The sequence below is a fragment of the Bombus flavifrons genome, chromosome 8 (assembly GCF_040668555.2).
Source record: "Bombus flavifrons isolate JBK064 chromosome 8, iyBomFlav1_principal, whole genome shotgun sequence".
NCBI lineage: Eukaryota > Metazoa > Arthropoda > Insecta > Hymenoptera > Apidae > Bombus > Bombus flavifrons.
The window spans coordinates 5,211,457-5,230,740 of record NC_138449.1 but is presented as its reverse complement, the minus strand read 5'-3'; the positions used below and the strand labels follow the sequence as shown (position 1 = coordinate 5,230,740).

Below are 19,284 nucleotides of genomic sequence, written 5' to 3'. Positions count from 1 at the left end.
ATTACTTGGGTCATTGATTTATAAGGGAGGTTGGTGAGATTTTATTGTTGAGAGTTAAGAAGTTTACGTAATATTAATTATATCAATCTGTTCAGCCGAGAAAGTTTACGTAATACTAATCGAAAAAGTTACTTGCTAGAGATCTGTCTATCTGATTCTTTTTTATGAATTCAAATAAAGTTGGTTCATAAGGTCTTGGAGTCAAATCGCTCATAGGACACTTACAATTGGACCTATTTTTAACACTTTGAAATCCCTGCATGAGAGTAACGAAAGCACTCAGCTGAGTAGATGGGGATCGTTAAAACGAACCACACTGTACTTTTAAAATGTTTATGCAAGTTATTTTATACAAAATTTTATGCAAATTTATGCAACGATCTTTGCTGAGTGAACAAAGAATCAAAATCATGAAATTAAATTTAATTTTGAATAAACATAATTGGCAATTTTGTAACGTTTATCTATGATCTTACTTGTCTTATTTCATACGAATCGAAGCTAAGGTCACATAGACAAAAATTTGTCCTGAAGGAAGATCAATTTTAACAACGAAAGTAATTTTACAAGCAATTCCTTTGAAATAATTAATCTTATAAATTAAGCTCCGAATAAACATAATTAGTATCAAACGTTCTTTCCGACTTTACTCGTCCTATTTTATTCGAATCAAAAACTAAATTATACAGTCTGGTAGAGATCAATTTTACCAACGAAAGTAACTTCATCACAAGTAACTTCCTCTAATCAATTATACCAATCTTATCAATTTATGTCGAAATAAACAAGATTCAAAACTTCGTTACCAATCGTATTTCTCGGCTCTCCTCGTCTCGTTTCGTGCGAATCGAAGCCCTAAATCACACGGATTCAAATTTCGCCGGAAGGAAGATCAATTTTCGAAGCAATCAGAAGCCGCCGCAACAATAGCTCGTTTGAAAAGAGGCGCGTCTCGTCTGAACTCGCGAATGAACTTGAGAAACTGGAGAACACGGAAGAAAAAGGAAGACGAACGATTCAGGTTCTAGCGGTTGTTGAACGCTTCACGTGACGTAGCGTATCGCGCGCGCTCTTCTGTCATAGTGTTCGTGGTGCAGTGACGTCACTGGGATGGGTGGGTGCATCTGAGCCGGCGATAACGACGAAGAAGTCCGAGAGATGCAAAGAACTTCCGCGTTCTTCGAATCAGAACGTTTCTTTGTAGCGTTGTTCAGCGACCACTTTATAAACAGGATTATATATATGTATATATGTGCTTCGTCGATCTTTGATCTTTATTAAAGTCGTTTCTTCCGAAGTTTGATCGAATCGAGACTAGTCAATTAACCCGTGTACAATGATCGAGTCACACCACGAGATACATATGTATACAGCGATCGAAATACATACAATACTTAAGAAGAAGATCATCGATCCAAAATTGGTAATTTTCGTTGATGTAATATATGTTTAACTTTGGTATGACGTTTTTGAAGAGAAATTACTGATTACAGATTTGTAATGAGGGAAAGAAGTTACAGCCTGGAATTAGGATCGGTGGAATAGTGATAGAAGCGCGTTTTTTTTTAAATATAAGATAAGCTTTGTAGTTATCAAGGGACTGTTGATATTTTCCAAGTATTTATGAATTTAATAATGAGCCGTAATGTTTGAAAGGCATTTTTATTTATTTATTTTTCTTTATAACATTATACTTGAATATTACTTATGTATCTATATTTTTGCAATTTTATGTACTACACAATCTACCTAAAATATGACAGTTAAATGCTTTCTAAATTCCACATTTATTAAAAAATTATTGGAAATCTTAATTTGCTCTCGTACACAAAACTTTAATCGTAGGGCATTGAAATTTAAGTTTAGCCAGTTTTCCAAACTAAGGATATCATCACTTGTATCATTTCTTCCCTGCGCCTTTTGATTTTTGGTAGTTAATTGAGGACATCAACTATTTAATTAAGAATAAAACACTAAAAATTTAACGATTCTCTTGCTAACTAGTTGTTATATGAGTTTGATAGAGGACAAGTTTAAATTTAGATTTTGCGGTAAACGTCGAAAGATACTGCAACGAAGTGATATGATTCATGTTGCAGCCGTTAAATTCGGGCGCATGTCGAAGAAGCAAAGAGAGAAGGTCGAGGACGAAGTTAGGTTCCACAAGGCACAAATGAGAGCGGCCTCTGAGACAGCGCCCGATAGCAGTGTGTTTGAACATCAGACCCCAAGCAGTTCGGATCAGCATCACCCTTTCAATGGCGGGTAAGTTAGTCTAAAGTAATTTCACGTCAGATGTAAATGATCGTGAAATATCATTAATGATTGTAAGAAATAAATGTAAATTCACCTTGTCATTTTATTGATTGAGTCTTATAATGTATCTACATATTATATGGTATATATTGGAAGCTTCAGAAGGTTAATGAAAATACTAGTGCTCTGATTATTCTGAACTACCTATCGAAATTAATAATAGCAGTGTTATAGGTGTACAAGAGCTGTAATATAGTCTACAAGGAAATTAATTAGAATTTTATGGATATTATACTCGTATTTCTCTGAAAACATTACATTTCACATACATTGTTGATTCAAGCTTCATTTGATACGTTAGTCATACTAAGATAATATTGAACTTCTAATATAACATTGCGCCAGATAACAAAGAGTCGATCGCATGTTAATTAAACTGTGAGATATTTAGATGACAAAAAGAAAACGCAAAACGTAAAGCGAAAAATATGATACGATTGATCTATTTATGTGACTAATAATAAGTGACATCAGACATAACATAACTAAACTAATCAGACGTAACTTCAACTTCACAGCTTCTAATAATGCTGTAGTCTCAAAGAAGTTCTGTTTTGTATTGTTGGTGCAAATTTTTCTTTCCTGTCATGTCAGTATAAAAAAAGCAGATAAGATAAGTAAATTCAAAACATCAGCTGCGTTTCCAAATCAGATATATCGATCAGTGTATTCAATTAAACAAAAGATACATACCGCTAATTGAACAATTATCTTTCAACAATTAGCGTGATACATAGATATGCGCAATGATAGATTCCATAAACATACAATAACACAATTACATCGCAAAACATACACATGATTACCTAACACCGGGACTCCTTTTTATGCAATCCAAGCACATTAGTCAATACCAATCAGGCTTAATTTTATACGCGTATCACGAACACAACATAATCGTAATTTAATCGTCAAATATACAGACTTATTCAAAAGTATGAGAACATTTATTAATTTTAATGATAGAATTATTATTTCGCATTCTAGACACGATATCTAGTGAATTATTTATTACATATGCACTCTAATGTTAACAAAAACAAAATACAGAAGACTTGTTAATAGTTTCATAATTTATCGAAATGTACATTACAACTGAGCAAGCATCCTCGTATCTTTCAACGAGGTTATACAGTATGCTTATTATACTAGTAATATTCTAGGCTCAAATAAATACTATATAATATGATTTTTTCATCATGTACGCATATCTGTCTCATTTCGCTCTTTTTTAAAGATATAAAACAGAAATAATACATTACATTTATTCTCCTTAAAAATCATGAAATAAATTGAAAGTAAAAGTGAAAATAAAAATGTATAGTATCGGAATTTTATTCCGCATAAAGGTCTACAACGAAACGACACTTCAGCATATCAATCTCGAAGCTTTTGATCAGAGAGGAAGTGCACGTTCTCATCCTCGTTTCGATTTGCTGTCGCAGGTACACGTATGGCGGTAGTGAATACGCTTCTCCCGGCCCCGGCACGGGTGGGTCGGGTTATTACAATCATCAAGCGATGACGAACTACGAGCTTAGCGCCGACTACGTCGACAGCACGACGACCTACGATCCACGACCGACGCAGACGCAGGTCGCGGACACTGTCGCCCCTGATACGCCCTCCGCTGTCACCGCGACTGGGGTACTTCCCAGCGTGGTCACCACCGGTGAGTACTCTCCTCTAAAATCCTTTCAATCTAGTCCATCTTTTTTTCGAAAAAAACGAAAACAAACGTTGGGGTCGCTTCTAATCTGTCTCTTTTTCATTATCTCTACGATAAACAGTGAAAAAAGCTTGGTTTAACGTATGAAGGTTTATTTAATAATGTACTTTTTGAAAGGGTGAAATTGTAAGTTAATGTAAATCCAAGTTTAATATTATGTAAGAAATTGAGATGTCTAGTGTTATATCTTGTGTTTAAACTACTGAGAGATTTGAAATGCTTATATTGGGTCGCCCGGAAAGTTCGTTTCTATTTTTAAGAAATTTGGTCTATCTGAAAGATCATATTGAAAAGTTTTTCGCCAAAAAATCTGAGAGCTTCTGGAAAGATGGATTATTCAAGTTGCGTGAAAGATGCAAAAAGGTTGTGGAACAAAATAGCACCTATATAATATAATAAATGTATATCGAGTCGAAATGTAAATCGGGACGAACTTTCTGGGCGACCAAATATTTATCGAAGTAAAGATCATCCTGTGATTAATGATTAAATAGCGGATATTTATGCAAATTCATATTTTTATAAAGATAATTTAAAAAGGAATATACTTTACTTTGTAGATTTTGTATTTTTTACATATTATTCGCAAAAAAGTTTACGCTCTGTTGATAATTGGTCAGAAACAAAGTTACAACACTTGATGTTTGAATTTCTTATATTATCGTTGGTCGAAGTCCTGCTTTCTGCTTGTTTTCAATCTGTCCGTTTCAATAGAAGTTCCCCTCTGCTTTGGTTACATTCGAACGTACAGCGAAACGAAACGCCGTTTATTGTTTACGATTCGATACAATTTTATTTTCAAAACTGTTCAAAAAGCCAGTCAAATTTATTCAGGATAACAAAATTTTTCAACTAGTCTAGTTTATTAAATATAAAAATTTGATAGTTGACCTTTAAATATGAATAACGCCTTCTTCCATTCCAAGTCCTCAAATTCACGAAAAACAACCCACTAGTTTTACATGTTTAGATGAAAGATCTATAAAGTTGCTTAAACATTGCGATAATTTATTCCCAGAATTACGATATAATGTACAGCAGTCTACGAATCTCTCGCGATGTATATTTTCAATTTTGATTGAATGCAACGTGAATCTGGCCGAGTAGCAGACATAGCTGAATCCGAGCCAAGCCGGGAGTTTATAGTTCCATTGAAGTTTATTGTTAACGAAAGAGAGGTAACAAGATGTCAATCGATGAACAAGCAACGCCAAGTAGTACTGGTCTCTTTCAGTAGCACGCGGCTGATACAATTACTATGTTTATCACTGCCAGTTGACTGCACGATGCATTCGGTGAATAATATTGATATTGGTGGCTACGAAGTAACGCTACAGTCATAAAGATACGATTGATTTGCCGTTTGAAAAGCGCAATGATGTTGCAACAAAATGTAACATCTTTGTAAATGTTTAAAAAGTTATTCCCATAAACGCATGTACCTCGTCATTTTGTACAATATAATATCCCCTTTAATTGGTAATTCCACTGGAATTATCAAGCCAGCCAAAATGAGTTTTTGATGATATTAATGTTTACTTCTATTGAGACGGAAACATGATTACATACAGTGACTATAAAAAGTATTTGCACACTTACGTTTTCTTTTAACAAAACGCTCTTTTTATCAGATTCTATATACATATCATTTTCATAGTATCCTTTTTTAGTCGTATAAAAGTACTAGTTTGTGATACGAAATTTCATATATTTTGACTTAATTAATTAGTATGCTATAGCAATTAAATATAATAGCGTGCAAATACTTTTTGTAGCTATTGTATATCTATTTATTTTTGTAACGTGTATTACATGTTTAGACATATATTAAAGATTAGTAAATCTAGTGTTAATAACAAATTCTTTTATATTTCACTGTTAACTTTCCCAATCTTGATTATTCGAACTAATAATAACACACGCTATTTGAATAATATAATTTCTCTGAATAAAATGAATAATTAAATAGAACCAAACCTTCTTATTCATTTCTTACTCTTGTATATATTTTTTCTAATTTTACAAGGTACCACCCTTACAATTTCCCAATTGATGTTCTGATAATCGAGGTTCTACTATAGATACATTCACTAACACATAGTCAGGAAGCGACAATCTCCAAATTCCCTACCTACCATCCAAAAAAAGCAGGATCGATCGCAACCGCATTCCATCCTTGAAAGGTCTTCGCCGTCCGTTCCATCCTAAACATCCTCTACCGAATCTCGTCTCATCTCGACAAGCTAACAAACCTCATCTCAATTTCTATTCGATTCAGAACTCGAGGACTTGCTATACTTAACCCTTGAGTAGCGTAATTTCTCTTGTCATTGGGGGAAAAGCAAGAAAAAAAAGAGAAGGAAAGAGTCGCAAAGAAAAAAAATAGAACGTAACAGGAAAAATAAGAGTAACAGACGGAAAGAGAGAAATAAAGGAGAAAGAGAAGTAGTAGTAGGGAGAAAGAAATAAGCAAGCGAGGTACAGAGACCGAATGAACTTTGACTTTTCGCGTACCAGGGAAGTCGCTGTCTGCCTCGACGACCGGAAGCAGCACGGGGGGTAGTGGTGGAGGTAGTAGCGGCGGCGGAGGCGGTGGAGGCGGTGGTGGCGGTGGTAACGGTGGTGGATCCGGTGGTGGTGGCTCGGGTGGTGGAGGGAGCGGTTCTGGCACCGGCGGTGGTGCGGCTGCCGGTGGCGGTGGTGGTGCCGGTTCCCTAAGCGGGGGTGGGATCGTTGCTGTGAAGCAAGAGACCACCGTCGAACTGGCCAGCTTGGGCCACGGCTCGTACACGATGGTCGACTCGACGACCTTTCTGAGCAGTCAGCAACAGAGGGTCAGCAATCCATCCGAGGACGACGAAGTGCCGAGTCTGCCCAGTATGTCCCATGCGAGATGTGAGGTTACGTTTGTGTCCCTTTGCATGGGCATGCGTCGCGCTTTTTCTTTCGTTCGCGTTTTATTTTTCCTTCTATTTTACGTTTTCATTCTTGTATTCTCTTTTTTCTGTTTTGCGTCGTCAATTGAATCGATCGATAGTTCTCGTGTTTCTTTTTCTTGTTGTCGCCGACAGGAGAGTACGTTTTTCTGTGTTTAGAGAAGAGGGTGTAGGTTTGAGGCGAGAAAATTGATGAATATACGGAAAGGATGAGTTTATATAGCGGAGTGAATTTCAGTATAGAAAATGTAAATGGGTATTGTTAGGAATTAAGCATAGATTTATGTGGAATTTAATTTTTATAGCTGTGTAATAAGCTTCACATATGGTATTTATATAATATATTTTTAAGAGCGGTACTTGTATATACAAATATATTATTCCGTTGTATAAACTACTCGGGACTTATTTTTGAACTATTGAAATGTATTGAAAATTATGAAAAAATTTCTCTGTATTAATTATTAGTAATAGAAACGCGTTACCTTTCCTGGTGTTTTTTCGGTGGAGAAATAATCATTAAAATTTGTGATCAGCTATGTCGAAAGCAAATACATTGATCGTTTAGTTATTTAACAGCTGTAATAGAAAATTTGATTTTTTTAATAACTCGAGTACGTCAAATATTTATCCTATTTAATCTACAAGTTACATTGGAAACTTACTCGAAGAAGTAACAAGATGTATTTGATTAGTGTTCCCAAAGTTATAGACAACAGTGTAAGAGTTGAGTGGCTGAGAGTAGGTAATTTAAATTGTTGAGGGGAGGAATTGAATGAAAGGGTTTGAATTTCACCGTGGCGATTCTTCGAAGCAAGGGGAGGTCGTTTAAAGTTCTCTGTCTTGAAAGCTGAAGTGAAATGGCTCTGGTAACTGTAGCGATAATGTAGTTTGAAAGTACTGTAATTATGGAGATCTACAACGAACTCGACCATAGATTTCGCTGGTCCATATTGCCTTACGTGAACTTAACCTGAAAAACGTGCTCTCCCATATCGAATCGTTGCATTCTAACATGTGAAAGACAGCAACAAATGCATAAATAGCAAAGACTAACCGCAGTGTTTTTATTTTTTAACCATCTATCGCTTATACATATACATATTTGATTCATGCTATACGTATTCAAAAATTTACAATATTTCTCTCTGTGTTATATTTGTTAATGATTCATGCAACACGTGTTGGAAAATTTACAATTTTTCTTTCTATGTAATATCTCTTAACGTATAGTCGTTTTAATAAGTAGAATGAAACTGTTACATATTTATTTTCTTGATATTTTTATTAATATAATCGTTGAAGAGTGAGATTTCAACCCGACATCCTGATGGACTTTCGTAGATCCGGCACAGATCAGCGAGTTGCTCTCAAAAACGATAGCGGATGCACACGCAAGAACGTGTCTGCTGTCGACGGAACAGATCCAGGAGTCTTTCCGGAAGCCGCACGACCTCTCCAGATTGATCTACTACAAGAACATGGCGCACGAGCAGCTTTGGCTTGAGTGTGCCCAAAAACTAACCACCGTTATCCAGCAGATCATCGAGTTCGCCAAGATGGTTCCTGGATTCATGAAGCTCTCGCAGGACGACCAGATTGTTCTACTAAAAGCTGGTGAGTAATTTGAATTTATATTCGTAATCAGATTATATTAGAATAGAGAAATAGAAAGTAGCAGTTTAGAGTTACAGTAATAAATTGCGGCGGATTTTATTCAATTGTGAATCATAAAATGGTATATAGAACGATGTAAATATTGCTCGAGTTAAATAAATACTGGCGTAGTCCCACGCCTTATCTTGGAAGAAAGAAAAACCGTAACGGGCGTGTAAGATAAAAGTCTAATCCCACGCACGCAATCATTCACTAGTGCTAACTAAAGTTTCAATTTTTAAAGTTGCTTAAATTACTATAAATAGAATAGCACTAGATAAATAAAACTTGAATATATCGAGGAACATCGGAGAAGAGGTAATGAAATTCAATAGATGCTAACTGTGTCAATATTAACCTTATAAATTTTTAATAAGAAAGTTAAGACTCTATGAAGTAAAATTTATCTTATTGAAAGATTACCTTGTTAAAGATAAACACTATTTAAAGGTTAGCTGTTAATTCAACACATAATAAATTTAAATTATTGTATAATCAATTATTTAAAAACTTATAATTAACCGTAAAATTTATATTTTGACATAAAAATAAATTTTGTAAAGAGTTATTATTAAATACTTGTAAAATACTCATTAACTACTTGTAAGCTGTATATATATTATAAGAAAATATTTGTCATTATTCTAATAAAAAAATTTAATTAAATACTGTTATCAGAATATTTTATAAACATTGTCTTATATACGTTTAGTTGAATACATTTATGTATGTTAATTTTCTCAATTAACTAACTACTGCTCATGACGTTTCCAGGTTCCTTCGAGTTGGCTGTGCTACGTATGAGCAGGTACCTCGATCTCCAGCAGAACTGTGTCCTCTACGGTGACACCATGTTACCACAGGATGCGTTTTACACGACGGACACGGCGGAAATGAAACTTGTTTCTTGCGTGTTTGAGTTAGCCAGGAGTATTGCCGAATTGAAGCTTACGGAAACAGAGCTGGCGCTTTACAGTGCAGCGGTTCTTCTTAGTCCCGGTTAGTGAAGTTCTCAACCCTATATTATTACTTTAGAATGCATTTCTTCTCCTTTCAATCACATAACGCTAAAAAAATATTATCACTCGTTACTAATTGAAGGTATTGTTATAGTTACTTATTCATCTAGCAATGCAATATATCATAGAATTATTTTACATGAAAGAAAAAACACGAAGAACAGCAGTAGCACCTCATTAAGCAGAATAAATGCAATTATAACCTTTGATATCTTTTGCTTCTTGGAGTCAAAAGGATTAGCTTCCTAGCCAAGTACTTTTAACGGTAATCGATTCAGTAGCTACAGAGTGGATGGTATTAAAATTCTCTTAACTAGTTAGCGTCAGAGTTCTACAGTAAAATCTAAATTCGACTTAAGAAAGATACAAACTAAAAATAATGCCATTAATTGAAGCGATTAAACAAGTTGCTACCTATTTAAAGCACATACATGGCACTATAAATGCCACGATATCAAGTTCCTCTCGTCCCTTTGTCCCTGATTCATTCTCCAAAATTATCCAGGAACTCGACCCCCCAATTATCCCCAGGCCGCTTAATTCGTCCCATTTCGTCACGACGCTCCTCCACAAAATTAATCGCCGCTTATAAATACTCGTTCGACGGAAGTATCTCGTTCCTCTCTCCCTTCCGTCTTCCCAATAACCGTTCCTGCATGCTACTCCTTCTCAACAGCCGACAACCTCCACGAAAGGAATTGAATCCCGCTAAACATCCCCGCGGAGGCGAGGGTCGGAATGGCCAGAAATAAACAGGTCCAAAAATAATTTCAGATCGGCCGGGACTGAAAGGGCTCGCGGAAATCACGAGACTGTCACAGGCGGTGATCAGGGCGCTCAGGTCGGAGCTGGATCGTAACCACGTGTCGCCCATAAAGGGCGACGTGACGGTGTGCGACGCGATCCTCGCGAAAATCCCACAGCTCCGGGAGATTTCTCTGTTGCACATGGACGCTCTGGCTAAGTTCAAACGGTCGCAGCCGCATCTCGAGTTCCCGGCCCTTCACAAAGAGCTTTTCAGCGTCGACAGCTGAACGATCGACGCGGCGCAGGGCGTCCCGACGTTGACGAACAAAGCGGTACGCGAGTAGCGCCGGGCCTTGCTCTGTCAAGGTGAGTTTCACCGTCCGGAAATGAATGAACACAGAGAAAAAGAAACGAATAACATTTTTGGGGAGGACACGACGAAGTGGGCAACCGCGTATCAACGACGACGTTACTGCGAGGTTGGGCATTGAAGCTACCTAGGAAGTGTCGCTCTGATAACCGCCCGGAGGCTCGTTCTTTTTGGAGGACGAGCGCTCACGCGAAGAGTCGAAGGGTTAAAAGAACTTAGTGCGAGTAATGAGATACCGTCAGTTGTCGTTCTTCTTTTCCATACTTGATACGTACTTTAATTCTTACAAGTCGTTCGTTCAAAAGCAGGACACAAGTTTTCGCATATGATTTGAGTCTACTGGATATTACGAAGAAAATAGTTATCTTTTCTTCTTCTTTTTCTTTTCTTTTTTCTTCCTTCTTTAATCATACTATGTACTCGCGTTTGCTTTCATAGCTTTAAATGAGAATGCTTAAATAAATAAGGAAATGGATAGTGTTATATAGATAGATTTAATTTATGAAAAAGTTCATTATATTTAATTCCCGCTCGTGTAGAGCCTTTGTAATTTAATCAAGCGACCAGAGACATCGTTGTGTGCTTAAGTACAAAAGGATTTATGTTATAAAAAGATTTATTTTCGCTCGTGACTTGCACGATCTTCTTTCAAGCCCTCCGATTCAACCAATGAGAGTTAAGATCCTCGAATCGAGTCGTAGACACGAGCGAATTGCGATTCGAAGTCGAACAAGTGGTTGTTAGGCCACATACAGCTTTGTACATAAATTCTCCTTTTTGGTCTCGTTCCTATTGACGAAAATGTATAACGATGATAGAGCATGACCATTTCGTAACCGAGATAATAGAATATCTTTAATCTTATCTGTAAGACCTGCGCAACCCGATTTCACGATTGCCCAAACAACCAAGTTCGTTTACAGCTCGTTATGCTTCGGATCTTGAATTTTACATGCAAAGCGTGGCCTGGCTTTAAAAAGTCGGCGATTTCGAGCGGGAAACAAGTAACTGCGGTTAGCTTGCGGTCATTGTAAGTTTCTTCGTTAATTTTCTATACTTTTATTCGTCGTTATAAATAAGGAGAAGGAGAGAAAGAGGGAGAAAAGAAAACGGACACGTAACTTGTATTTTTTTGGTCAGAAACTGCGTAGTATCATTTACGATTATTATTATTATATTATAATTATAACTATTATTATTACTGTTACTGTTACTATTACTACCATTATTATTATTATGTTTATTAACATTTCTTTTTATTTTATTTTTATCATCTTCCCCTCATTTCGTTTTTTAAAAGCTCTCGTTTTGTTTTTTCCTTTTTCGACGTGTATAAACTGCCGTAGAATAATTCGCGCTAAGCCCTCTTCTTCCTTTCTTTTTTCCTTTTATCTGTTTCGATGTTTCTCCTTTTTTGTATCTCCTCCGCAAACATTAATTAATCGTACTTGTTAAGTGAAAGTTACCTTGGTGTTTCTGAAAAAAAATACAGGGTTCGCGACGAAAACCGAGCGTTCGACCAGGTAAAACGACAACACGGACGTACAGAGTCTACCGGGTTTTTTTACGCGTCTCTTTGAGCACGCGTTCTGGGTTCCTCTCGAAGTTATAACCCGCGACGCTAACTAACTTATTCTCAGCTTGTCATGTGCTCACATAGAGCGTTAAACGTTACTTTTTTCTTTATTTTTTTTTTTTTAGCTGTTATTATATAAATCGACAGGTTATTGTGTAAAGCAAACGAATTTTGAATTATACACGTTCAAATGTCTCATCCTGGGACGATTTTGTAAGAAATAATAAAGTATTATAAGCGACTTAATCGTTACGTGATGTGCTTTTTCTAACCTATGAAAGTTTGTAATTATGATATAAATATAAGAATCGTTTTCGTCACGCGTTTCGTTCGCGTTCAGGACTAATTTAATTACTCTTCATCGTAGGTTCATTCTAAAATCGAAACGAATATGATGCGTATAACGATAACCACGACGCTAACATTGCGTCCTCTGCGTTTGTACATATTGTATAAATTAATCGCGTGAGATGATTGAAATGATCTTCCGTATCTTTTAGTTTGTTTCTTCCGGTGTTTGCAAAGGGTTTCTGAAAACCCGGTAGGCTTCTAGAGATCGCCAAATCAATCACGGAATTCGAGCTTTCTCAGCGCGCGAGTCGAAAGTTACTTGTTTCTGATCTACAGTGATTCTTCCTAGGGAGCATTGAGTCGGGACACGATGGCATGCAAAAACGAACTCAGGATCGTAGGAGGAACAGCGTGAATGGAAAGCGTAGGGAAACGGGCGTGTCGAGGCAATCAGAACGAATAGATGACAGCAAAAAAACAACATTCAGAACAGATTTCAATAATTTTTACGAAAAGAAGAAATAAATTTTAAACGAAATTAATTAATTAATAATACTATATTATTGTATTAGTATTGTACTTTTTAAATTTTAATCAATTATGTAATTATTGCGAATGGAATTAGACACTGCGATAAAAATGTTAGGAAAAGAAATTCAATTGTTAAAATTCTTCGTCCAAAATGAATAGACCATTTGTTTTCACAAATTACACTTTATTTCAAAATTTCTTCCAGATGTATGTTTTCTGTCCTTAAAAGAGGAGAAACTCCAATGACTTGAAATAACTAATTCAATTTGGATAGAGAATATTAATCATTCAAAGCCATAAAAAATATCTTGTAAAAAATCGAGCGGAGGTAAGGTTCGTCCCGCTTGGTCTGACCATGGCGGGACGCATCTACTTGCGTTCTTTTAGCCTCGATAGGTAGGAGTCGCCGCATCGGAAGCTGGCGCCACGAAAAGGGAAAAAGGACAAGAAAACACACACACACACACACACACATTCATGAAATAAAAAAAAGAAACACTTGGACCCGTCTTTATCGACTGAATAGTTCTATACTCGCGGTGCTTACGACAGGGAGCAAAAAGGTACAAGCGTTTAACCGTATATTCGTCTCCTTTCTGTTGCAGATTATTTCCTTCGTAATGAACGTATTGGGCCTTAAATAAACATAACATTGTTATATATAAAGTATACATAAAAAGCAACATAAAGTATATATGAAAGATATATAGAAGTATATATATATATACATACATATATATATACACACAGATATAAAATATATTATATATAGCGAGAGAAAGTGTACGAAGCGTGCGAGTTTGTGACAGGAAGAGTGTGTTACGATTACGTGCGTGTGGGAGAGAGCAAGACGAAAAATACGTGCGAATGGAGCGAATGAAAGAGAAAGAGAGCCGGAGACGAGAAGGAATTTAAAAAGAAAATTAAGAATTGCAGTAACAGAGAACGAGAGAAAGAAGCGTGTGAGAAAGATAGCTGCGTGATAATAGAATTAACGAGAGAGAGAACTGAGAAATATCGGTTGTTATGATGATACATACATAAAGAAGTATATATATTGTATTAATTAAAATAAAGTAAAAAAAGTGGTTAATTAAGGGCCCCGCCAGGACGGTCCACGGACGACATATATAACAATATATACATATATCTATATTACGGGGGACTGGCGTGTACTAAAGAATGTTGGTCGGGTCGTCGCTCGCGACATAGAAACTGAATACATTTAAATAAACGCAAACGGTGCAAAAGCAAAGAATTACCCGAACGAAATAGCGTCGACGAAGGGTATCGGCGTTGTGTTCAGCTGGAGATCGCATCGATGTTACGAGGAGATGTCAACGCTATATAAAACAAAATAGATGAAACGAACGAAGGAAATGGAATGTATGAACGAAAATTGAAATAAGGGAAAACGTCGACGCGATGTCTAACTGGCCACGCTGTTCAACTCCCGCGTTAGTGGTTCGCATAGTTCCCTCTGAGCTACTTTAGACTCTATATATGTATAAACACACACGCATATATATACCATAAATATATATACATATTAAAAAGGGTGAAAAATGAGCACATTCCGGCGGCACGATCAAGATTCGACGGTCCCTGTGCTTAAAGAGAAGATTTAAGAAAAAGAAAAAAAAGAGGTGAAACGCGAGAATGAAAATATAAAAAAAGGAGTGCTAGAGAGACATATATGTATATATATGTATACATGTATATATGTATATACGATATATACATATATATATATATAAAGATAAAATAAAGAAAAGAATGGAACTTTTGTCCCTGGACCGGCCTGTCCGGCTCACGGACGCAACACGTGGATATAAAAATGAAAAAAAAAGTACGAGAAACACAGGCACACGGATACATACACACGATATACACACACCTGCAGCGAGACTAAAAAGAATACGACTAAAATGGAACACTTTTACATACACGATGCCTGCGCGAGCGCGTAGATAGAGATTAATCGAGATAACATTATGTGCGCATTATAAACATTTTGGTACTGTACGGCACTGTATGACGCATCTCTTTATACGTAAACACGTACTTCTTAACTAAATAATAATCCATCGCCGCGGTGAAGCCTCTCGAAGCGTTTTTACGCACCGTTACCGGCATTCCTCGCTTTCGTCGGCCAGACGATACTGGCTGGTCATCTATCGTGTCACGAACGAGCGCGCGCCAATTCGATTTCCGTGAGGTCCGAACGAACAATTGCTTTTTGCATTCTTTAAATCGTGTTGTAATCATACGATCATTTTCAGAGCGATAATTTTAAATATTAAAACAACCTCTTGAACAAATTCGATATTTGAAGAAAATTTGATAAAAATGATTTGTTTAGTGAACTTTAAATTTCTATGAATTTGAATATTATACTATTTAATTTGAAATGAAAAAAAATCAGTTACACATTATAGTTTCGTTAATAATTGGATACTAATGTTATACAACTGATTATACGAAATTTAGTATATATAATACATTTTGTTGTATTCGGTTATTACAAGCCATTTGCGTAATTCCATTCGAGATTGTTTGAGCTTGTTGTGCCGTGTACTCTACTTTCTTTCTCAAAATATTTCTAGCTAGACAAAGACTACTTTAGGTATTTGGTACTAAATGCTAACAAGGTAATAATATCTTCAGTACAATAATCACGTATGTAAGTTTAATAGAACTTCCAGAAATAGAAATTATAAATTTCATGAGTAACACGAAATAACGGTGTAAACAAATAAATCTGCTTCGCCATTTAAAAACTCCAAATAGAAACCCCTATTCAATTTTTATGTTAAATAAACATTTTTCTAAATCTTCTAAAAAAAAGAAGAGGAGAAAAGGCAAGAAAATAATAGAAATGGTGATAAAAATAGGATCGTACATGAATCTCCATTCCTTTTGTTGCTTTGACTAAAAATAAGAAACAAAAGAAATCTTTTAAAGTCCGCTATCACGAACGAATATGAATTATCAGCGAAACACGGACTTCTCAACGAGAAATATTACGGAAATCGCGTTGGCTCGGTGCTCGACGCATGGACTGTAAATGGATCGTGAAGAGACACTTCGTGGATTCAGTATCAATGTGATGACGATCAACGACCAATAGGTTTTTTCTTTTTCGAGAGACGTCGTTTGTTGCGGCCGCACGTTTCACTTCGCTGTTAAATCCGTTTTTTGTACGCGATCAACGATTCCGGTTAAAGACACACACATTAGCGCGTTAGTTAGGTATTATTAAATATAGAGCCTGCCGTTTCTATCGCAGAAAGGGAACGGTTGGGTCGTCGATGAGATGTTATTGTTGGCGAATATCGTTAGACGCTTTAAGGAAAACGCGACAACAATCGGGTGACTCGATGATTTTTTCAAATCGAGAATGATGTCGGTCCTGTATTTTCGACTTTCTATTTATAGCTCGAAAAAATTGTAGCTCCGTTATAAAAAAAAAGCTATGCTCCAAGATCGTGTACCCCGTGAGTTAGTTGCGGTTGCGACGTTCTTCGTGATTCGATCCACCTGTAATCCATCAGATTGTGACTGTCATCGATTGAGCAGAGGATATTGTATAGTTGAATAAATTGTAGTCTTGATCTTCTTAATCTCTAAATAAAAGCCGCGAATTTTTATTAGAACAAACACTCGAAATCACTGAATAACATATAATGAATAATAGGATATTTCGTTAGTTGAATATTTTAAAGTCTGATTCGATCGAAAGATGAATAAATTCCTCGCCAAATTCTTCGCAATATGAATACTTACATATCTGACTGTTTTTTAAACATCGTTGATAAATATCTTTCAAACTTCGCGTTCGTCGTGATGTCAGATAAAGACAAATGACGATGACTGACTGTCCGTTATTCAACTATATTATTTCTTCTGCGCGTAATCCAAACGCCAGCTCTCGAGAACGTCGAATTAGTCGAGTTTTTAAGCCGCTAAGTTGGAGTTTCGTAGCGCATCGGGAGCGTCGATACTTTACAGTTATAAAGTGTCCCACATTTTTAGCGCAGCTTAGCAGACCGCGTAGCGTGACCGTAGTTGGTAGATTTAAACAGAGTTTATAGATAAGTTTTCTTCACCGTAAAGTATCGTCCGCGTCTCGTAACAAAATCCCCTTCAATTTATTGTAATTTAGCGTGACGCTTAATCCCTCAAGTGGCGGCTCTGACTGCCCGAATCATCGTTCGTCGAACGAAATAATCGAGCGCATTTTTTGTATTCGCGAAGATAAAAAAAAAGAAAGAAAAGAAAAGGAAAAAAATGGATAACTCACGTCATGTTACATTAACGTTTCTATTGTTCACAGCGTTCACTATTTAATTATATTGTCGAAAGGACGCGCTGCTTAAGGGATTATTCGGTTTTTAATCATCATTTCGTATACTTCGACCGAGTTGAGCGACGTGTCGAGTGCAGACAAAAAAAGGAGGTATAACGAAATAACGAAATAATAAAGTAAAAGGAAACGTAGCGACGATTGTTTGAAAGTGGAAGAGGGAAACGTGACATTCTCAGACGAGACATCGCTTATTGAGACGTTGCAGACGCGAGAGTTATAGCGAATTGTGAAGAAAGAGGGAAGAAAAACAAAGGTGAGAAAAGATAAGGAGAGGAAGGAAGCAAGAGAATGAAGATTAAACGTAAGTTATAGGGTGTTAAGGAGAAAAATACAAAAAGGCAAGAATGAAAGAAAGAGGAAGAACAAGAAACAAAACAAATTGAAAAGGAAGAAGGCTCGACGATAGCGATGGCGAATCCGTCACGGTGCGCCGACTGACACGTTTTCGGACGGTTTAAATATACTTGTAGCGAAATTAAGAAATGCATATTATTCTGCCGATTAACGAGTAAGTGCGTAGAATTCGTTTAACTGTAGATAAAGAAAAACACGTACACAGTCACGTACGCGCGAGTGCAAGATACATTACCACCTGTAATCGTTCACCCACGACCACTAAACCCACCCATATATACACAGCGTACAAAACACACAGGTACTGCATAACATGAAACAAACAAACAAACACACACACATACGAACCTACATACATGCATACACAGGCGTAAATACATGTACACAAAACAGTTACATTACTTAGACATCGGAGATAACCGAAGTACGATTTAAGAGACAAAATAATAAAACAAAAAGATCACAAAAACGAAACGAATGGAGGAGAGAAAGTGAGAAAGCGAGAGAGAGAGAGAGAGAGAGAGAGAGCGAGAGCGAGAGAGAAAAGAAGAATTAAAGAAAAAATTAATGCAAAACACACACACACAAAGGCGCAACACGTACACGCGCACGCACGTTGCAATTAGACGTTATTATCGCAATTTGGAGTTAAATTTTATAATATATAATATATAAAAATATATATATAATATATATAAATAAAAGTTGACGGATAATATAGAGTTATATTAAATATCGATTAAAAAAAAAGAAAAAACGAGTGAAAGAGTTATGTTCTTTAGGGTGGTGCGGCTCACGCGCTATCGATTCACCTTTTTCACCTTAAACCCCACTTCCTTAACTTTCTTAATCCTTTGAACACTTCCTCTCGCGGTTCCTTTCAAGGTAGTCTTGTTCCCAATTACGCTCTATCTTCCTATGGATTCTGCTTTCTCTCCATTACTCCAGTGCACATTATTGTTTTTTTTTCATTTACAACATAAATTATAAAATGAAAGGATGATGGAATAAAATATGTATATGGATCATATAGGTACTATGATAATTTTTCATATTTTATTACATCTTCAGTTTTGTAGATTTTAATTTTTGTAGGTTTTACAACCTATTTATTAGTTTCATTTCTTAGCTGAATGTTTAATTAGTATGTATGTAAAGATTAAAACCTAGAAAAGGATTCAAAATGTGTTATTTTACTTAAATAACACTTGTAACTACATTTATTTATATAATTTAAATAACAATTTAATTATTCTACAACTATGTGGAATCCTTTTCGAACCTGTTCTATTATTCTACAAAATATTTTCAATGTTCTAATACCAGATTTAATAAAATAAGATCGTCGATATTATTAATAAACTTTCTGTATATTTCATAAGGAAGAAGA

General features: G+C 36.1%; 1 protein-coding gene across 10 annotated transcripts in view; it reads left to right on the top strand.

Annotated features, from left to right (window-relative positions):
- The window catches only part of LOC138182928 (probable nuclear hormone receptor HR3), a 135,381-nt gene extending 117,928 nt beyond the window's left edge, over positions 1–17,453 (top strand). For 6 of the 10 annotated variants that reach the window (XM_069119390.1, XM_069119387.1, XM_069119383.1 and 3 more), the window contains 7 exons: positions 2,100–2,265; positions 3,762–3,988; positions 6,563–6,940; positions 8,326–8,598; positions 9,412–9,636; positions 10,431–10,769; positions 13,777–17,453. In XM_069119390.1, the coding sequence (XP_068975491.1) occupies positions 2,100–2,265; positions 3,762–3,988; positions 6,563–6,940; positions 8,326–8,598; positions 9,412–9,636; positions 10,431–10,690 (1,529 nt within the window). In that variant the 3' untranslated portion in view covers positions 10,691–10,769; positions 13,777–17,453. Of the gene's footprint in view, positions 1–2,099; positions 2,266–3,761; positions 3,989–6,562; positions 6,941–8,325; positions 8,599–9,411; positions 9,637–10,430 lie in introns of all 10 variants that reach the window. The other 4 variants (XM_069119392.1, XM_069119391.1, XM_069119385.1 and 1 more) reach the window with 3 other exon arrangements.
- Positions 17,454–19,284: the final 1,831 nt, after the last annotated feature.